This window comes from Jaculus jaculus, chromosome 1 (assembly GCF_020740685.1).
Source record: "Jaculus jaculus isolate mJacJac1 chromosome 1, mJacJac1.mat.Y.cur, whole genome shotgun sequence".
Taxonomy (NCBI): domain Eukaryota; kingdom Metazoa; phylum Chordata; class Mammalia; order Rodentia; family Dipodidae; genus Jaculus; species Jaculus jaculus.
Genome location: NC_059102.1, coordinates 281,807,788 through 281,830,653, shown reverse-complemented (window position 1 = coordinate 281,830,653; position 22,866 = coordinate 281,807,788). Strand labels below are relative to the sequence as shown.

Below are 22,866 nucleotides of genomic sequence, written 5' to 3'. Positions count from 1 at the left end.
AAAAGCAAACAGACTCAGATTCAACTCCCCAGGACCCATGTAAGCCAGATGCACAAGGTGGCACATGTGTCTGGAGTTTGTTTGCAGCAGCTTTAGGCCCTGGCCTCCCCATTCTGTTTTCTATCCCCCTCACCTCTCTCTCTCAAAATAAAATAAAAAGTTTAAGTTCAGCCTACATTGCATAACCAGACTCTATGTAGAAAAAAGCCAAAATAAATAAACAAATAAGAAAAGAAGAAAGATAAAAGAAAGAAAGAAGCAAAACGGAAAGAAATAAAAAAAGAAAGAAAGAAGGAAAGAAAAGAGAAATAGAAATGTGACTAAGCAATGGTATCTTCCTAAGGCAAAAATGTGTTCACAGAGTACTCTGCTTATGAAATGTAAAATGTAAAATAAAAAGATACGTTTATAATCAATAATCTTTTAAAAATGATTTATTTATTTATTTATTCGAGAGTGAGAGAGAAAGGGGAGAAAGAGGCAGAGAGAAAGTGTGAAAGGGCCTCTAACAACTGCAACTGAACTCCAGATGGATGTGCAAATCTTGTTCATCTGGCTTTATAGGGGTACCGAGGAATCAAACTTGGGTCCTTAGGTTTGCAGGCAAGTGCCTTAACCGTTGAGCCATCTCTCCAGCCCTATAATCAATACTCTCACTACAGCCTGTCAATACTCATCTTAAATATAAAAACATAAAAGCTTTTGGCACAGGTTTTAAGTGTATGTGGCAAGATTTAAAACATAGCTAATAATATAGAGAATAGAAATTCAAAAATGATACTTCATCATAAGTTGCTGGTAATGAAATTGAAATCAAAATAAAATCACTGGTTTATTTTTCTTTCTTCATTTTATTACTTCTATTACTTTACTCCAATATTTAATTCCAAATATACTACACAAATTTAGAACCAATTCCAGGTCATGTTTTTAAAAATATTTTATTTGTTATATTTATTTGAGAAAGAGAGAGAGAGAGGCAGATAGAAAGAAACAATAGGCATGCCAGAAGTTCTAGCCATTGTAAATGAATCCCAGACACCTTGTGAATTTGGCGTACATGTAGAATTCCCCTTACATGGGGAATTGAACCTGGGTACTTAGTCTTCTCAGGCAAACACCTTCATTGCTAAGTCATCTCTCCAGCCCATCTAGGGCATGTTTAAAGTAATAAAAAAGAAAGCCAATGTGTGACAATGTAGGATTAGAAGTAGTGCACAATCACCTGCTTCCCTCTAACTACTTCTTTAAATGAAAATATTTCTTTTTTAAAAATCTTTTTATATTTTATTTACTGATTTGCAATAAGTGACTATGGGAAGGTACTTAACAGAATTATTTTGTGTGTGGGGGGGGGGGGTCCCTAATTGAGTTTTCAAGAAAACTTTCTTTAAGAATTTGACATGTGAGCTCAGTCCTAAAGCAAGCCAAAAACTAAGCAGATAACTTTCAAGACAGAGTAGTCAGTTCAAATCCTACATGTCAGGAATGATCTAAGATCATGGAGGAATACAAAGAAAAGAAAGGGAAGGTTCAAACTAACTGCAAACAATCATCACAGAGTAAGCTGAGGTTAGAGTAGGAACAGGTCATTCCATGAAAGGCCTGATGATAATTTTTGTTTAACTGCATGGAAAAGCTAATAAAAATTTCTAAGCTTGGAAGTTTATTAATACAATTCTATAGAAATATAGTATAGGAAAGCAAGGATGCTGGAAACAATGACTAGATCATCTGAGCAAGAGAATGGCTGGATAAGGATGCATTTCCAGAGGGAGGGTGTATAGGGCTTCTAGAGGGATTAAAAATCCAGTAGTGTGAAAATCTGAAGACATCTAGATGCTCCAAATGCTTTCAGTTATTGAAGGGACTAGGTGGATAATGAGGTAACCAACAGAGAAACTAGGAAGACTTATTCAGAAAGAAGCAGGAATGATATCTTGGGTAGATACAGTTACCAGTGTTTATGGCTCTAGACTATGGGTCTAGAGAAAGCAGAGCCTCTAGCAATGGAAAAACACTAACAGCAGTTAAAAGCAAATCAAATACCTTCATAGAGAATCGCATGATAAATTTGCTATGAGAATATGAAGAACATCTTTCAACTTTGCATACTTTATAAATCCTAGAAGAAAATTGAACATGAAAACATAATAACCCATATTTGATTGAAAGAATTGCTTCAAATGCATGGAAGACAAGTGGTCTGACTATCCAGAACACATTACTGTGGACCACATATGGACAAAATGCTTATGTCTTTGTGCTCACTTTATTTTTCTCTTTCATAGGCTAGAGATGGAAATAGACACCTTATAGTCTTATCAAAAACTAAATAAGATAATACAATAGAAAAAAATAGTACTACTTTTACATTATGAAAATTACTGGGAAGGCTGGAGACATGGCTTAGCAGTTAAGCCACTTCCCTGCAAAGCTAAAGGAACAAAGTTTGATTCCCCAGGACCCATGTAAGCCAGGTGTACAAAGTGGCACATGCATCTGGAGTTTATTTGCAGTGGCTGGAGGCCCTAAAGTACCCTTTCACACACACTCTCTCTCTCTCTCAAATAAATAAGAATATTTTAAAAATCACTGTTAGAACACATGTCATGAATTAGTACATTTAACTTCTCATATACACAGAATGAGATTCTGGAGGTCTACAGCATTGGTGTGGGCACAGATTCCTTCCACTGAAGAACAGGTGTGTTCTCTTTCTGAAAATGAAAACTGCCTAAAAATACATTTCCCTTTCAATCACAACTGCCTAGAAGCTTTACATAAGGTTTATACTTAGGCCATGCTATGTGTTTACCAATTCCATGTCTACTTCAAAACCTGCCTGAGCTCTTTGAATAAAGCTTTAAAATATTTGTCTTTCTCCCTCAATGAAGAAACAAATTGAGGCTCTGAGAAATTATCATTTAAGTGACAGAACAAGGCCAAGGCATAACCCAATCTAATGATTCTTTTTACTAAGGCCCCTTTACATAGCTATATGAATTTATGCCCTCTGGGCAGTAACATTTTCTGAAGAACAACAGTTTTTAAGAAGCTAAGAATCTTGCCATTAAATAATGGCAATAAAAGGCTTCTGTGTATTTGACTGGTGCCTTATAATTTACAAAAGGCTTTCACATAAATTTTCTCAAACTCTGTGGCTATTCAGAACTGGTGGCCCCTTTTGAATTTATACTTATGAAGTTGAAGGATTTAAACAAAGATAAGAAAATGACAAAAATAGTCCTGGAGAAAGAAGTTAAAAACATGTGGGTGGTATTTGCTGGAAAAAAATAAAATAAAATGGAGTGCTTTCAATGGTCAATGTAATAGATAATTAAGAAGCAATAGATTGAAAGTGGTTTTCTACCTTCACAGTAGGCACTAACAGGAACCAGCTCATATGAAATTCAAATGAGATATTTAGAACATCCTAAAATCAATTTGCTAGCAAATCCAGGGACCTAAAAATAAATCCCTCAAATTATACACAAAACACTAAAAAGCTGATAATAAATATACTCAACTGGCTAATAAGAATTATAAAAACAGTATTAAATAGCTAAATGAAACAATTAGAGAAAAATCACATGAATGCTATGCAATATGTGCATAAAAAAATATTGTTGAAAGTTAATGTAACTTGTGGTGGCTTAAATTAGATGTACCTCATAAACACATGTGTTATGAATTAATTCTTGATCCTCAGCTGGTAGAGGATTTGGGGGGTGGAAGTTTGCTGGAAGAAGTGTATTGCTTAGAGATGTTAAAACCAGCTTCTCCGTGGCAGAGTTTTGCTTACTGTCCTGATGCTCAGTCCACATTTCTAGAAGCCTCAACATTTCCAAACCCGTACTGAAGGCATGGGGAATTCCTGGAGAGCTGCTGGTCTTCAGTCCACATTGGAAGGCTGATGACACTTGGTTCCAACGCCTAGAAAAATAGCTGAAGAGGATGGATGCACATTCAAGGGAAGGAACTCTCCAGCAAGTAGCACAGGCAACCAGGCAGAAAGAAGGGACTGTGTCCTCTCAGAACTTCCTTTAATAGCACCCTCCAGTGGGAGGGCAGCACACTAAGGAAGAAGGATTTCCTCTTTCAGCTAATTCTTTTTGGAAGCAACCTCAGAGACCTGCCCAAGAAGGTCTGTAGATTCCTAATCTGATCTAGTTGACAAAAGAATTTAACCATCTAACTCTGGGGCAGGAGAGAACATCAATTTACTTAATGTACCTAGGAAAAAGAGACAATGCTAAAATGAATGTTTAAGTGCTTACGATCAGCATCATTTACATTTCACTGGCCAAGATTTTGGTCAAGAAAGAGGGTATGAAATTATATAGAAGATTTATAGATAGGAAACTATGAGTAAGATAGCAGTGAGTTATGTTCATCAATACAGGAATTCTAAGAATCAATTCAAATGCAAAAGTGTCTAAGAAAATTGGAAAATGTAGGTAATAAAAGAATTAATAAGAATGGAAAGACAGGATGAAAAATTGAGGAGTGATTTTGAAAAAGAAAAAGCAAGAAAAGATAATATGTTACAAAAGATGTTTGAATTCAGCAAGGATCTAGTTGCTTGATGGTAGGAAAAGGCTTTGATAATAAAAATGCTCTGTAAAAACTCTGACATTGACTATGGTTTAAAATAGATGCCATCTGGGTAGATGGTATAGAAAAGGCTATGTTTTCAGAAGTGGAAAATTAAAAAAAAAAATCTCAGATCCATTTTAGTAATACAGCTCTTTATAAAAATCTGCAGCAATTACATCTTTTTGCACTCATATTCTTTTGCTCAGTTTTATTTTGTATATTTAATGGCCAAGTTTTGAGGATTCATTGGTGAATAAAAGTATTATCTCATTATAAACTGTGTCTTTAGCCTAATATGTTACTGGCTACCTTGTGATGGTTTTGGTTTTGATCACTGGTAGCTAGAATTCTCCATCTCTTTGACTTTAATGAGCATCCATACACTGATGATTACCAAGTCTGCATGCCTAGTCCAACACCTGTTTTGAGCTCCAGGCTCCTAGTTTTCATCTATGTGTCTGCTCTTGGACTGCTACAAGACATCTCGAATTCAGAGCTCTGTATTCTCTTTTTCCTTCATGTTTTCTCTTGAATTCCTTTATTTTTTTTTTGAATTTCCATGTTTGTAGATACCAGTTCACCACGATTAGTTTCCCAGAATACAAACTCCAAATTCATCCTTGAATATTTTTCTTCTTTTTCATATTCTATATCTATCTCATAAAACATTTTCACTTTGAGATATATGTACAGGGAAAATCCAGTAACTGCCCATGTCCTCACCCTTGTAGCTCAAGTCCCCATTACCTTCTCCCCAAGTTTCCCTTACAACCTTCTACTCAGAATTTCCTCCTCTGCCCTTCTCCCTCCAACAAACAATATTGTCACATGTTTATTAAAAACTCTGCAAGCATGTTCCTCAGCGAGGTAAGTCAACTGCCACGGAGTCTTTCCACTGAATCCTCCTCAGCCTGGTACAGGCTTTCCCCAGAAACACATATCATTCACATCTTATTTTTATTGTTCCATGGGAATCCCACAGCTTTAATACTCCCCTGTGTCTCATCTCTGCTCATGGTGTATCTATTTGGATCCAGACTTAATTTTCTTCTCTTAAGGGTTTATGAAATTAGACTGGATCCACCTAGATAATCTAGTTAATGCAATGACTAAAATCTTGTTATGTTTTGTTATACTTTCAAAGTCCCTTTTGTCATACAGCAAAACATGCTCACAGTTAGACTAGGATATGAGCATCAAGTGGTCTTTCAACCTAGTTATTATAAATAAGTTGTATGTAACTTATAAGTATAATAATAACCCATCACTTTTCTTACTGGAAATTGTAACAAACTTCTCTTTATATTTGCAGTTAATATATTTTAGTAGAATATAAAAAGATGGGTTTTTCACATTTTGTTCTCTAGAGTCCATGAATTCTTTCAGCACTATTTTTTAATTTATTTATTTATTATTTGCAAGCAGAGATATTGAGAGAAAAGGGACAGAGAGAATGGGCATGTCATGGCCTCCAGTCCCTGCAAACAAATGACGGAAACATGTGCCACTTTGTGCATATGGCTTTATGTGGACACTGGGAAATCAAATCCAAAGGGTTGTTAGACTTTGTAGGCAAGTACCTTAACTACTGAGCAATCTCTCCAGCCCCTCTTTAACACTATGTGTATAATTATTATCTTCCCTCTTCATCTGCCTTTTCTCTTACTGTTGACTGCATAATTCATCAGTTACCCCACATAAATCTGCTGTCTATTTCCCATGGTATTTTATTCGTTTGAGAAAATGCTTTCCATTGAAGATCTATCTAGATTATTGACTGTATCCCATGCTTTGATCATTGACCTTTTTCTGTGTATAATATATCACATGTTTTTGTAAGAATTAAGACAATGTATCCATTGATATTGCTGACTATTGTTAATGAGTTATTTTCTTTTGTCTGCTCAAAAAGCAATGATGGCAGTCTTGAGAAAAATCAGAAAGTATGTGCTTATGAGCCAGCTAATACCAAGTACCTTGAGTAACACCCAGTCTGAAGTACCAAGAAGGACCTTGCATTTTTCAAACTTCTCATCCTTACCTGATACAAAGGTCACAGCCAAACTGTATACTTCTTCCTTAACATTAGAAAGAAAAACTGGTTAACTTTGCCCCAACCTAGCCAACCTTGCAGGAAGTCCAAGTTTAGATGATCCCCTGGATCTGAGTCAGTGATTCCTTATGCATGCATCTTCATGCAAGCCTCACAATCTACTTCCCAAACAAAAATAAATATTCTTATTACTTTTTTATTGGCTGGCACTTCTTTTCTTTCCTTTATTTATTTATTAATTTTTTGTCTTGCATCAGAAAACATGGAGAACAGTAAGATAGCATCTGGAATGGTGGAGGGAAAAGATTTATTCAGCAGACTTCCTTTTAATTATTTGTTATTTAATTATTTGCAAGCAAAAAGAGAGAGAAGAGAGACACACAGAGAGAATGGGTGCACCAGTGCCATCAGCCACTACAAATGAACTCCAGATGTATGTGCCACTCTGTACATCTGGCTTTACATAGGTACTGTGGAATTGAAGCCAAGTGGTTAGTCTTTGGAGCAAGGACCTTAATGGCTGAGCCATTTCTCCAACCTCCACTTTTCTTTATTTAAATTTTATTTATTCATTTATTTGAGGAAAGAATAAAATGGGCACATTAGGTAGGGCCTCTTGAATAAATTGGGCCTGTTACTTGCACTTTATGTTAATGATTTGCACAACAATCCTATAAATGTGGTAAAATTATTAACAGCATAATGCAGATCTTGATCTAAACTTATAGTACTTAAATGAAGTCAAGTTTCATTTACTAGATTCATTAATGGAAAAGGCATTTTGACCCATGTCTGCATAATTCCAAAGTTTCTGATTTTTCCATGCAACAAAAAGCAGGTACATCTTAAAACTCATACACAGAGCCTTTCTCTACAGTGACTCTGGTGTTAATAAACCCAGACAAAATGTACATGGAAAAATGGAAGTTGAGCACAGCCTGAACCAGAAAGAAGACATTTATTGATTGCTGAGGTATTTTTAGCCAAAAGTTACCATAACTCAGTGAATAGCCTGTTCTGCCCTAGATGAGATTACCCTTGTTAAAGAGTAAAGTTGAGACAGAATCCAGGTCAGTCTTAACCTCAAAATGTCCCATTTACATCAATGATAGACTTCTGCATGGTAAAAACTAAGCTCAGAAGACGAGACTCTGTAATTTGGAAGGTTTATGAAGTCAATGCAAAGTTCCTCACGCATGTAATGCATGTGTCCAAACATATCTAGCATGATACTCACCATCTCAGCACACATTGGCACCTAAATCAAAACCAGCTTAATGCATTATCATAGATACTTTTGTTGCTATGTGCAAAATAGGTATACATAGTCATAGGGCACCATCAATCCACAATGAGTATCTACCCTATAAAATTTTAATGTTAAAAAGTAGAAAGTAATGGGGCTGCAGAGATGGCTTAGCTGTTAAGGCACTTGACCTGAAAGCCTAAGGGCCCAAGATCAATTCCCAAGTACCCATATAAGCCATATACACAAAGAGGGACATGTATCTGCAATTCATGTGCAGTGGCTGAATCCCTTGGTGTGCTTATTCTGTCTATCTCTGGCTCTGTCTCCTCTCTCTCTTTCTCTCTCAAATAAGTAATTAAATAAAAAGATTAAAATAAAAAAGTAGAAAGTAGTATATAAACTATAAATCCACACTGGCTTAATATAAACTTAAATACTAGGTATACTAAGAAAATGTAAATAGGCTATATGTAGTTTGTTGCTTAGGTTAAACATTTATTAAGAGAGAGTACATCTAAAATTATAAAACATTTCTAGATAAACACATGCAGATTAGTATATTTAACTGAGAATCTGCTGAGAGGTTTTCCGTTCCTACAAAACACGAGTAAAAGTTGTATTTTTAACATAAAACCATCCAAAATTTTCAAAGTTGCATAATTCTGAAAAATCCTCTCAGTTTTATTAAAACAAAAGTGTAAGTAGGGCTGGAGAGATGACCTAGATGTTAAGGCACTTGCCTGTGAAGCCTAAAGACCTAGATTCGATTCTCCAGGTCCAAAGTAAGCTAGATGCCCAAGGAGACACATGCCTCTGGAGTTTGAAGTTTCTAGAGGCTTAGTGTACCTATCCTCTCTTTCTCTCTCTGTCTCTCTCTGCCTCCCTCCCTCCCTCCCTCCCTCTTTTTCTCTCCCTCTCTCTGTCTCTAATAAATAAATAAAAATTAAAATAAAAAACTGTAAATTAACCATAATTGATTTGTTTCTTTCTAGCCTTATGAATAACAACAGCAAAGTAACATAAATTAAAAGTAAGATAGTCAGAGCTTTTAAAAGCTTGTTTTATAAAATGTTAACTATGTACTTAATAATACAAGCTTTCAAGGCTTTGGAATGGTTAATAAGAAAAACATTAATTTGAATGAAAGAAAATATGGAGAACTATAAACTTTTCACTACCGGGTAAATGTCAACTTGTACAACAAATGTTTTCAAGAGAAAAAAAAAAGTGTGGTATGGCAGAAAGTAATAACTTAAATATCCATGCAATCTCCATGAATCCCAACACTGTGCAGAGTTACTGGAAAACTGAATTAAGCACTGGCATTCTGCATTAAAAGCTTATAACACTTTGATTTCATGCCTGTAATTCAGACATTAGCATTCAAATCAGTTCACAAATTGCACTTTGGTATTTGTTGACTGAATGCCAATTAAATTGTTCCAAATGATCATTTTCATTTCCTGTAGAGGATCTGCCTAACACCTAATAGTCCCATAGAAAGTGACATCATTATAGATGTTAAGATATTACATTTTAGTGGCAAATTTTTATTTTTGAAATAATTATAAGGCAAGTTTATCTAGGGCTGAAAGAAACTGCTCACTTAGCTAGGTGTGGTGGCACATGCTCTTAGTCCCAGAACACAGAAGGATGAGGTAGGAGGACTGCCATATGTTATAGGCCAGCCTGGAGCTATAGAGTGAATTTCAGTCAGCCAGGGACAGAGTGAGACCCTGCCTCAAGATGAAGAAAAGAAAAATATATATCATTGTGACACTGTCTGTATCGGTGCAAAGAAACATTACAGAATCATAATATACATAATGCAATAATCTGTAGATAATAAATGCTGAAATTAATTAATGAGAATTCACCTCACTACATGTATACCCCAATGCACAAACATGTATTTATTTCAAAATAATCAAAGATGAGTAGATTTCCAAAACCAAGCTGCAATTTAGAAGGGAGAAAAGTGAAATTTCAAGAAAACTATATAGAATCAAAACAACACAATTCTACACAGTGATGGGAAAAAAAATAGAATGGTGCATTGATGCTAAAAGCAACTTGCTTCTATGTTATCAAGGGGATTGTTAAGTTTAATAATCTTATTGCCTTGAATTTATGCTCTCAAAATTCTAAAAATTAAGAGGAAAGAAAGAAAAATTCTCAAGGCATATAAATTCAGATGATATGTGGAGATAACATAGTCAATTTTCATTTATCTGGAGTTCATTTTATGAGCTATGTGTGTGCCATTCTTCATTTTTATTAAGAAGTTGTTATCAGTTTTATTGCCCAGTTAGCAAAATTCCTGGGGCATCATTTGTATAAATTTAAGCTCCTGTCTGGAAAGTTTGACTACAGATTCCATCCTGTGATCGTCCAAAACATTATTTGAAAAGAATTAGAAATTTAAATTTGAATTTGAAAGGATTAGAAATGTACATTCTAAAAACGTATAGTTTGAAATGCTTAGCTTTCATTTTATTTGTATATGCAATTGATAAGGATATTTTTATCACACAGTTCTATTGTTCCAAATATTTGTTAAGTATTAATAGTTTCCAAGTTGTGATAGTAGGTGCAACATAGCAAGAAGAAAATATTGATCCTTTACTCTTGCACATAATAATGTATAGCAAGAAAAGTTGAAAAATAATGATAATGAAATAATCTATTTTTTTTTCAAAACTGAGAAAGCATGTCTTGGAAATCTCTTATAATTCAAGTGGATTTCAACAAAACTTGATATGTAAAACTATAATCTGTCTGTTAAGAGTTGAAGAGTGGTAACTGCTGAAAGCCAATGGGTCAAAATCAGAGTGGTCCTGGAGGAGGAAGAAGGATAAGGACAAGAAAAAGAAAGATGAGCCTCTGAACCAATTAGAGTGGGGGAAGAAGAAGAAATCAAACAGACCAAATGTTGCCAACAATGTGCCACTGGTGACACCTCACACCCAGTGTCATTTAAAACTTTTGTACTTGGAGAAAATTAAAGACAATTTTCTCATGGAAGACGAATTCATTAGAAACCAAGAACAAATTAAACCACTAGAAGAAGAACAAGAGGAGAACAGATCAGAAGTGGATGATCTGAGAGGACCTCCAATGCCAGTAAGAACCTTGGAAGAGATCATTGATGGTAACCACTCCACTGTGACCACATCTGTGGGCTCAGAACACTATGTTAGCATCCTTTTATTTGTGGACAAAAATGTAGATGAAAATACACTACTACCTGAGTCATTATCTATGGGTATACTATTTATTATGTGTGGCCTTTTCAACTTTCTTGTTGCTTTGCCTTAAATATTTATAGTCCTACAAAGGGGATCAGAGACCAAATCACCTGGGCTCATGAAAAGCAGCAATTTCAATAATAGACTCCACTTTAAATAAGAAGAGTCAGAAGAGTAATGGAGTTGGCCACCCAATATTCTGCTCCACCCACCATAGATGAGTACCACCCCTACAACCTACCAAGGAATACACATATACTAAGTTATAAGAAAAAATGCACATTTTTATAAATATTGTTAAATGTTATTTATTTATTATTTGTGTGTGAGAAACAGCGAGACAGAGCTACACATAAGGCAATATGGATGCACCAGGGCTTCCTGACACTGCAAACTCCAGTTTCATGTGCTACTTTATGAATATGGCTTTACATGGTTATTAGAGAATAGAACCAGGCTGTCAAGTTTTGTAAGCAAGACCTTTAACTGCTTTAACTTCCTACCCTATTATAAATATTTAAAGCAAATTAACAAGAAAGTTGAAAAGGCCACACATAATAAATAGTGTACCCACAGATAATGACTCAGTAAGTAATATATTTTCATCTACATCTTTGTAGATACATAAAACATGTAGGGTAATGCAGAAGTAGATACAGTGATGATGGTAGAACATATTCACAAATTGCCATCCATTTTACTTGGTAATTTTATCTAAGTGAATTACAGTTACTTTTACCATTTAAAAAAATAGATGTGTAAATCCTTTCAGAGTTTGAGGTGTTTAACTAATCACACCAAAGACAAAATAATAACAAAAATATTTTGTTGTAGCTAACAAAAAAATAATTTTAAAAAATGTTCATCATGGCTGAAGAGATGGTTCAGTGGATAAAGGTGCTGGCTTGCAAACTCTGGTGACCTAGCTTTGATTCCCCACTATCCACCTAAAGACAGATGCACAAATTTGCACATGCATTTGCAATTTATTTGTAGTGGCAAGAAGCCCCTACATGGGGCTTATTTTTTCTATCTCTATTTCTCTGATAAATAAACATTTAAAACATTTTCATTGTCTTATGCCTGGAGTTAACTGTAACTTGAAACAGAATTTCAAGTTCACATTAATAGATATTTTCATAGATCTATTTGATCTTTTTATCTATTTTTATGTATTTTATATACCTAGATTAAATTCTTCTGGGACATCACTAAAATAGTATTAAAGTGGTCAAGTACAGGGCTTCAAATACAAATCTGAGTTTTGTTTCTCATTAGTTGATACCCTTAGACAAGTTATTTAGCCATTTTAGTTGCAATTGTATGTTGGCAAAATGAAGATAACCATATCTACTTGCCATTAAGCAAAATTAAACATAAAATGAATAGAAACTAAAAATACACATGTAAAATGAGACAAGTATTAAATGTTAGCTACCATTATTATCAGGATACTTTAGAATCTTTCTTTTGTTGTTTTTTGTTTGTTTGCTTGTTTTTGATGTAGGGTCTCACTCTAGCCTAGGCTGACCTGGAACTAACTCTGCAGACCTCAAACTCACAGTAATCTTCCTACCTCTGCCTCCCAAGTGCTGGGATTAAAGGCATGTGCCAATGTGCCTGGCTGAATTTAGGACTTCTTTTTTTTAAAATTTTTTTAAATTTTTTATTTATTTATTTGAGAGCGACAGACACAGAGAGAAAGACAGATAGAGGAAGAGAGAGAGAATGGGCGCGCCAGGGCTTCCAGCCACTGCAAACGAACTCCAGACGCGTGCGCCCCCTTGTGCATCTGGCTAACGTGGGACCTGGGGAACCGAGCCTCGAACCGGGGTCCTTAGGCTTCACAGGCAAGCGCTTAACCGCTAAGCCATCTCTCCAGCCCATGAATTTAGGACTTCTTAATTGTAGCTTGTTACTGCAGTTAAAGTAATTCATGTGTAACTTCCTATCTCTTATCAAAATATCATTTTTTTTCCTCATGTTTCTTTTGTAGTTGGGTAGTTTTTGCTAGGGTAATTTTTGAAGATGACAACCTGTATGCACACTGTCTTACAAGTACTTACTTTTGAAAGTAGCAACTCTTGCTTTTATATTTGTGTGATCATCTAGGTTGTTATAATGAATATGACAAAGCCTTTTTCTAGGAGAAAAATGGTTTCAATAAGATTCATTACCAATTGTAAGCTCCGTTAACATAGTATGAGGATTTTGGCTTTCCCTTTACACCGCACTGGATTATAACTGGAGGTCTCCATGGAGTGAGAGTCTACTATGGTTCAGTACTACAATTTCTCCAAAAGAGCAAGTGGGAACACTTGACTCACAACTCATGGTGCCACCAGGATGTTAGAAGCTTTGAGAGGAAGCATGCTAAAGCAATGAAGCTGTATCACGTGTTATAACCTTAGAGGGAATTTGGGAGCTTTAGACCTATTGTGCCTCTCTCTTTTCATTCTTGACTAGCAGGAGGTATAATTCTCCTCTTCTCCATTTTCTTGCCTTGAAATAATGTGCTGTTCAAAGCAAATACAGCAAGACCAAGATCTGAAATTATGAATAAAGTAAATCTATTTTATTAACTTATCTCAAACATTGTGTCAGGTAGAAAGCAGACTAAGACTCTAAGACATAATGTTGTGTAACAATTCATATCAATTCCCTTTTTTTTTTTTTTTGCCAGATGTATGTCACTTAACTTCTTCTAACTCTGAAACTAAACATTATCATACTTTAGCAAAGTCTTGGTTTGACTGAGTTTTAGATTCTAAATCTAGTTGTTTTTCTTTTTTAAATTTTTGGACAGCATTCTAAAAACTATTTTCTCAGAGAATTCAGAAACCATATTCATTCTTATTTCTTTGTAGTTACTGTTTTTCTTCTTAAACGTTTAACATACCTTAGAGTAGATTAATGTCTATTTAAAACAGGTACATATAAACTCCTTAATTATTTTTATACTAATTTCTTCATCCTAAAATTTGGATTTCTTCACCTATAAAAGTTGGGTGTATGTGGAATTTCATTATAAGTGGTAGAAGTTTAAATCTGTTACTACATGTAAGTTCAGAATACTTACTACATGTTCAGAATAGTTTTGATGACAAAATCCTTTACATCTTACTTCCACTGTTTCTTTACAAATAATGATACACTGCCATATTTAAGATGTAGATCACTGGATTCAGAATTTTACTCCAAAACTGTTTGGAGAGATGTATATTTCTACTAATGTTATTGTAATATTATTTATACTTGCTAAATATTCACATTTTTGCTACTTGAACTTACAAAACTTGGAAAACTAAGTGCCAAAAATCTAGCTTGCTACATTTGCAAATTTAATTTTAACAAATGCTTTCTGCAGGAATTTAATATGATGATGTAAAACCAAACCATAGATCATGCTGTAATATTTCTTCCGAAATAGCTATGCCCTGGCTATCTACTTACCAAGTTATTATTTTCCTCAAGAACAGAACTAATCAATTTCAAAAACCTAAACATCAATTTGTATCAATGCATAAGAAAATTCCAAATTCTACTGAGTTAAAGGATGTAAAAATTAATTAGATCATACTTTGAAACAACAAATAGATTTATTCCCCACTGAAATAAGATGGAGAAAACAAATGAATATTTTTCACTGAACCAAAACCTGAAAACATCCATTCATATAGCTCTTTATGTTATAGCTCCATGAAATAATATGAAAAATATAAATATGCATATTAATTCAAACAAAAAATAAAGTTTGAAGCAAATGACTTGCAAAATAAATCTACTGGTATAAAATTAGGAACACCAAATGCATTATCAATTATACTCCTTGTTATTAGTTAGAATATGTTGATAATTAAACTAAAGTCATGCAGTTGATTCCGGATGTACCAGTTTACTCCACTTTGTTTTCCAGACACAGGATGAATCACAATGCCCAGCTGTCTCTGAAGGGAGCATTATTGATGAAGAGGGAGACTGAGCCAGCATGGAGACAGATGAGTCCAATTCCATCACAATAGTAGGAAAAACACTTCAGCACATTTTCTGAAGAGAATGGGTCAGCAGCTTAATGTTTATTTCAGTTTGGCATCAAGCATGTGTCCCTCATAGACAGATGCTTAATAATAGTTCATTGTCATGTTAATAACCATGAAGACAAGAGGCATTCTAAAACTACATAACTTCTTTCTAAAACAGGTAATTTTAAGATTGTGAGTTTCATGAAGAGACAGCCAATTCATCTAAACATTGGTTCCTGAAAATTATGGACTCAAGTTATAAATAATGTATTAAGAATTTCTGGGGCTAGAGATATGGCTTAGCTATTATAGTGCTTGGCTGCGAAGCCTAACGATTGAAGTGTGATTCCCTAGTACCCGCATAAGCCAGATGCACAAGGTGGCACATGCATCTGGAATTTGTTTGCAGTGGCTGGAGGCCCTGGCCTGCCCATTCTCTATCTGCCTCTTTCTCTCTCTGTCTCTCTTTCTGTCTCTCTCTCTCAAATTAATAAATAAAATACATTTTTTCTGCTCTATTCATCCTCTGGAATATAAGAATAATAATTATATCATAATTGGTCTCATCACAAAGATACACACATACACATAGGAATATATTTATTTCATTTTTATATAGATCAGGTATTATAATTAAAGTAAATTTCTGGCTTCAATATTCAAAGAGAGAAAAAAATGATGGAATGCTTATTTATAATTGAAACAGACACAAATAATCCAAAAACATGTTTTCGCCTTCATCTTTACATATCAGTCATTCCTATGGCTGCTAATAAATCCTCACCTCTACTTCTTATGATTTAATGAGTTATTTAATTCTCAGACAAAATAAGGAACTTCTCAAATAAAAGTGTTATATGGCATGGATGTGACGTAGTGCCAGACCCATAAAATTTTAAGAATTAAATGCACCTTGAGACAGAGTTGTTAATACTTCCTTTAACAGTGCAGAACACAAATAGAAAATATAACAGAAATATGGTGGAAAGCTTAAATACATTGGAAATATTTTATAATATTTGTTTAATACATGTTGAAGTATTGTGGCTCAGTTTTCTTTAGTATCAATAAGTTATTTGCTTCACTATTTTAAATACAATTTATAAATTATATGTACATGTAAATATATATCAAATATTTATTTTAAAACAAACATGGTTGGTACAAGTTTTTCAAGGATGCCAAAGTACTACAGTCCTAGTGAACATACGAACTGCATAACTTCCTTAGTGACAATGAAGCTTCCCTATTATTGAAACACCTTTTTTTTCTTTCCTGTGACAGAAAAAATATCTATCCAGTGGAATTACATGTTTGCAGGCCCTCTATCAGATATTCATGCACACATATGTACATACACACAAGGTATATGTTAAAGTATAGCCAAATTTTGCATATAAATTGTGTTCTATTATTGTATTCATACTTCCTAAATACTAAAATTAAGATATAATGCAAGGATAAAGTATCCTTCTTGAAATCTAGAATAGAAACTATGTTTACATACTACAGAAGACAAGGAATAGGGAATTTGGCCCCAAAAGTGTCATGTAGTGAGCCAGACATTTCCTTATGGTTAAGTACTGTGGTGGTTTGAACTAGTGACACTCATACATTCATATGTTTTCTGAATGATTGATCCCTAGTAAATGGAAATTTGGGAATTGGAATCTTATAGGAGGTGCATTATTGGAGGGCCAAGTTATGGGTGCTATAGGCAGTTTCACTTTGTCAGAGTTTGGCACAATCTCCTGTTGCTGTTGACCCCCTGATGTTGACCAGGGGATGCTATCCAGCCTCTGCTCATGCCATCGTTTTCCCATGTCATCATGGGGCTTCCCCTTGAGTCCATAAGCCAAAGTAAGCTTCCTTCCATAAGCTGCTTTTGGTCAGGATCTTTGTGCCAGAAATCAGTAGCTGTATTGTTGCACTGTATGTTTTGCATGGTTAAACTCTTTGCTAAAACAGCCTGCATTTTATATTATGAGGAATATGACACTGTTTCTGTATTTCTTGGTGATAACAGCACTTTTAGTTGTGAATTCAAATAAAACTCATCTTGTCAAGATGCCCATGATCTATGAACACATTATAATTTTTAAAAGTACAGTAATAAGTCAAAGCAGTTCTATTTGATAAGCCATAATGTAAGAACATAGTTATATATGTTCTTATATATAGCTTTAACAATATCCTTAATTTTACCTACTCATTGCACCTTAAGAAAAATGTCCACATGTTGGCAATAAATATAACTGTAGTTAATATCTGTCAAAAGTATCTGCATATATCTAAACTGAAACACACAATCAACTAAACAGAAATTATAACAATAAATAAAACAATAGTGCAACAAGTGTTATTCAATGATACATTAAATATTGGTAATTTTACATGTTGAAATCCTTTTATTGTACTACAACATGTCTTGGTATATGAAAATAGCAAAATACTGGGCAGAAAGTAGGCTGTAGAACTGAAGTATTACTGTTCTGTAGATGCTTACAGAGCAAAAGTATACTAAAGTCATTATGTGAAAACCATGTCTTTATTTTGGTTTACTATTTCAGTGACTTTATTTATTTCATTTTTGTCATTCTAGCAGTAGAAAACAGGACTTCACACATGTAACACAAGTGCCATAAAACTGAACAATACTCTAGCAACATTTTTTATTTAATAAATTTACTTTGTGGGCTAGAGAGATAGCTTAGTGGTTAAGGTGCTTGCCTGCAAAGTCAAGGACTGAAGCTGAATTTCCAAGGACCCATTTGAGCCAGATACACAAGGCAGTACATGCGTCTGAAGTTCTTTTGCAGCAGCGAGGTGACCTGTCATGACCATTTCTCCCGCCCCCCCCCTCTATCCCCCTCTTTTTATTCTGCCTCTCAAAAAAATAAGTAAAAATAAAATATTAGGGGGCTAGAGAAATAGCTTAGCAGTTAAGGCACTTGCCTGCAAAGCCTAAGAGCTCATGTTTGAATCTCTAGTTTCCACATAAACCAGACACTCAGTGATGTAAGCATACAATTTCACAAGTGCACACAAGGGGGCACATGCAACTGGAGTTTGTTTGCAGTTGCTGAAGGCCCTGGCATGCCCATTCTCTCTCACTCTCTCTCTCTTTCTCTCTCTCAAATAAGTTAAAAAATAAAATAAAATATTAGAATAATTTTATTGGCATTAAATTAAGAAATCATTAGTTTTAATTTTAGTGATTTACTATCATTAAAAATTAAAATATACATACCATACATAAAGTTTTAAAAACAATTTTTCTTAAGATAAGAAAATTATTTCACTCAATGTACTCACATTAAAATTGAAAACTATAGTGGCTTTAGAAGGCATTTATTTTAATCATGTCTTTGGTAGATTATTTTTAACTATTTCTGTGTTTCCTACTTTTGCAGTTAGATATTTAGGTAAATCATGAAAATAGTTTCTGATAGATTAATATTTTTTATATTTAGATATTTCATAAAATGCTGTTGCAGTTACCTTCTTGTTGCTGAGACAAAGCATCTGACCAAAAGCAGCTGTTGAGAAAAAAAGACTTTATTTTGGCTTACAATCTCCAGGAGCAGCTCCATGTTTGTCAGGGGAAAGCATGGCATGATCAGAGGCTGGACATCACCTCTTCCACAGCAGATGGAATTCAACATATGGAGAGTGAGGCAAAAGCTATCAAGTGGGAGGTAGCTATAATATTCCTAAACTAGGGCTGGAGAGATGGCTTAGTGGTTAAGTGTTTGCCTGTGAAGCCTAAGAACCCTCCCTGGTTAGAGGCTCGGTTCCCCAGGTCCCACGTTAGCCAGATGCACAAGGGGGCGCACGCGTCTGGAGTTTGTTTGCAGAGGCTGGAAGCCCTGGCACACCCATTCTCTCTCTCTCCCTCTATCTGTCTTTCTCTCTGTGTCTGTCGCTCTCAAAATAAATAAATAAAAAATTAAAAAAATATATTCCTAAACTAGCCCCAAACAACACACATCTTCCAGTTAGGCTCCACCTTCCAACTGCCATCAGCTGGGGACCAATCATTCAGAACACATTAGTTTATGGGGGACATCTGATTCAAATTACCATAAACATGTTCTTTTAAAAAAATATAGGTGGGCCGGAAAGATGCCTTAGTGGTTAAGGCACTTGCCTGTGAGGCCTGAGGACCCATGTTTGGCTTTCCAGATCCCACATCAGCCAGATGCTCAAAGGTGAGGCAGGTGCAAGGTTGTCCATGCCCACTAGGTGACATAAGCATCTGCAGTTCAATTTCAGTGGCTGAGGCCCTGATGTGCCAATTCACTATCTCTCTCTCTCTGTCTGTCTTTCATGTGCATGTGCTTTCCCTAAAAAAAATAAAATTAAAAAAATATATATATACAAATAGGCATATGGAGTAAATATATATCAAATTCTTTTAGTAAATATATTTCCATCATATTATTGGTGCAACATACTTGTCCTACTTACTTATATACCCATATTTTCATACATGTGTATAGAATTATATTTGTATCTAGCAAAAAAGTGCCAGTGTATGTGTGCATTTTTCCATTTCAAGAACTTCCCAACTATCTTTTTATCTTTTATAAATAGGGTGAAACTCAGTCACAAATCAATTACAAAGAATATCTACAAATCCTGCAAAACAGACATTATCCTGCCCATTTTTTGTTTTTCACTTTTTTTTTTTTTTCACTTACTAATGATCTCCCCGAATCCAAGCTTGTAATATATCCCTTCCTATTGGATTACTCTGTAATTGTCAGGGAGACATCTAAAAAAGGAAACAGCTGTTTTTCATGACAAAGGAAAGTGGCGCCTTGCCTTGCACTGTCAGAAGAGCTGCTGTTGCTTTCCTCCTGAGCACACTCTTAAACATCCCGGAGAGGAGGCAGGGGCATGGACAGTGACAGATGATGGCAGTTCCTCAACAGACTTTTTGCACAGAGGACAGCAGAAAGATGAGAGCACCTCTATGTCAGTGACTGGAAGGAATAATGCTTGTAGGACAACTATGACATGCAGGACAAATTCTTATGACCTGCCTGTTGGCAGTGTTTTTGAAAATGTCACAGTGGCAGTAAATATCAAGGCCAGAGGATATATGAGCTCTCTTGCTTTGTCACTATAAAGAATTTACCTTGTTGCTAGAGGTGACTTATTTTACTTTATACTAAACTATTGATGAAAATAGTATAGATTATAATTTCGCTTAAAACTGTAATTAAAAGAAACAGGAAAAATGCTCACATGTATTCTTACCAGGTAAAAATAAGGCATAGTAGTGTGGATATCAAAATCAAAACTTGATTAAACATTGCAGACTGTGTACGCTGAATGGCTCTGTGTAGATCATTCTAGAATATAGGAGAAAGCATATTATAAATTTTGCTAAATACTATATATACATGTGGTTAATTAAATATATGTATATATATTAAATGGCAACATACTATATCAACAAACAAAGCAAGACAAACAATAAACAGATTTTAATACAATACAAAAATCATTTCTCAATGAAATTCTAACTGCAACTGATTAGGAAACAATATACCAATAAAAAACTGTTAAATCAAGGTAGAACTATAAACAAAAATCATTATTTTAAAAATGAGTGGAATTAGGCCAGGTAATATATAAAGGGAAAAACTAAGTTCATGATGAAAATTTTGAATTTCATGAATGGTAATGTTAAAAAATACGAATTGCTAAACATTTTACATTACAATTGAGAGTATGTAATAATATTCAGCTTGTAAGGTGGAGATAATAAGCACATACATGCAATACCCTTCATTCAGTTATAAAAATTTCAAGTCAATTTCATACTATATCTCAAAAATCAGAAGCAAATCCTGTCTATTTTATGCATTTGTAAAATGAGTGTTTTCTGAAACACGTAATTTCTAAAACTTAATCACTTGAAAATCATAAGAGATAGGCACCAATAATTATATCTGTGTGTCTTTGTTATAGTTATATTGGAAGCCATAGCATTACAGCCTTTGCAGTGCTCTATTCTGGGCCCTTCTTTTTCAGGGTTTCCACTGAAAAATATGAGAAAATTCTGATGGATGCCTGTGTATATGAGTTGTTTCTCTCTTGCTGCTTTTAGCACTCCCTTTGTTTTCATTGTCTAGACTTTTAAGAAAAAGTAATATGATGAAATTTACAGGAAAATGGATGGACTTGGAACAGATCATAATCAGGCAGTGTATGCAATCACAGAAAGAAAAATGCCGCACATTCTCATTCATCTTCAGTTCCTAGCTTGGATCAGCTTGAATTGCCAGTATACCTGATAGGCAAGTTGAGATCCAAACAATAAGGATGGAAGAACCTGGAGGTGGGGAGTGGGACTTTGGGGGGAAATAAACACAAAAGTAAACCCAAAATAAACTGGTACCATAGAAACATTTTTCTGTGAAGTGAGACCCTTAGCAGGAGCATAGGAGGAGTGTCTAAAATGAAGGGTCCTGGAGAGGATGGGGTGAAGCCTAATCTTACAAACTTTTGGCTATGGCCTGTATTGGACCTATGAGGTATCCAAAACAAGGCAGGATTCTGTCAAAGCACTTGATTACCTGCCTGAGGTAAAAGGTAAGATCTGATTGCTGAAGGCACTATATGCTGGTGACACAGAACAGGGAGAGACGCGGCTGGAATCTGGAAGAGAACCAGCCCCCAGAAGCCCATCTGGTGCTGGAAAGTGCTACATGAGCAACTGGAGGAAAGAGGCCAACAATGGTGTGAAACAGCAGGGGCCTACCCTGACTAGAAGTACATACCACTGCAATGGTGGCACACAGGCTTGGAGGCTAACCAATGGCTTTCTGAATGGTTAACAGATCCACTCATTGGAAAGGAACCCATATCTGGAACTGGGAACCAGATCTTTATCCTATGGAGACAAAGATTATGCTCTCCAATGTCAAGCTCACACTAGTCTTTAGCTAAAAAGAGGGCTATTATCTATCAAAATCTCCCTAAATTAATAACATTTATCCTATTTAACCTATACTGACTTTACTCTCCCTTGGAGAAACTATCTTTTTCAGAAATTAGCAAGACCAGAGAAGATAAACAACCCTTCACATTTCAGCCAAAGTCCAGGTGAAATCACAGAGGAATAGAGGAGACTAGCAAGAGTGCTGCTTCCATAAGTCTGACCATCAGAGCCAGGGTGAAGGAGACAGATGCTGAGGATACTCAACACATACCAGAAATCGAGGCTCCTAAGAACTCATCACTGAAACACACCCATCCAAGTTCAGGGAACTTTGAAGAAAAGGGTGTGGGAAGATTGTAAGAGCCACATGTTGGGACATCATGCCCAGAGGCATTGCCTGCAATAACTGACTGCTGCTCCCACACTGCATAAGCCACAACCCCATGGGGAATACCAGCAACCCTACTGGGGCCTCCAGTGGAATAGTGGTAGGGAGGAAGGAAAAGATGGTACCAACACACGACGTAGCGACACAAAGTATATTCTTAATAAAAAATTATATTGAGCTAGAGAGAGAGATCAGCAGTTAAAGGTGCCTGGCAACACAAGTTTTGGTCGCCGGTACCCACATAAACCCAGATGCACAAAAAGAGAGGTGTGTGCTTCTTAAGTTCATTTATAGTAACAGGAGGTCATGGTGGGCTATTTTTTTGTTGTTTTGTTTTGTTTTTGTTTTCCGA

General features: G+C 35.2%; 1 protein-coding gene across 2 annotated transcripts in view; it reads right to left on the bottom strand.

Moving 5' to 3' along the window:
• Kcnt2 (potassium sodium-activated channel subfamily T member 2) overlaps nucleotides 1-22,866 on the bottom strand; it is a 365,450-nt gene that overhangs the window by 193,052 nt on the left and 149,532 nt on the right. For both annotated transcript variants that reach the window (XM_004659523.3, XM_004659524.3), the window contains exon 8: nucleotides 20,437-20,531. In XM_004659523.3, the coding sequence (XP_004659580.1) occupies nucleotides 20,437-20,531 (95 nt within the window). The remainder of the gene's footprint in view (nucleotides 1-20,436; nucleotides 20,532-22,866) is intronic.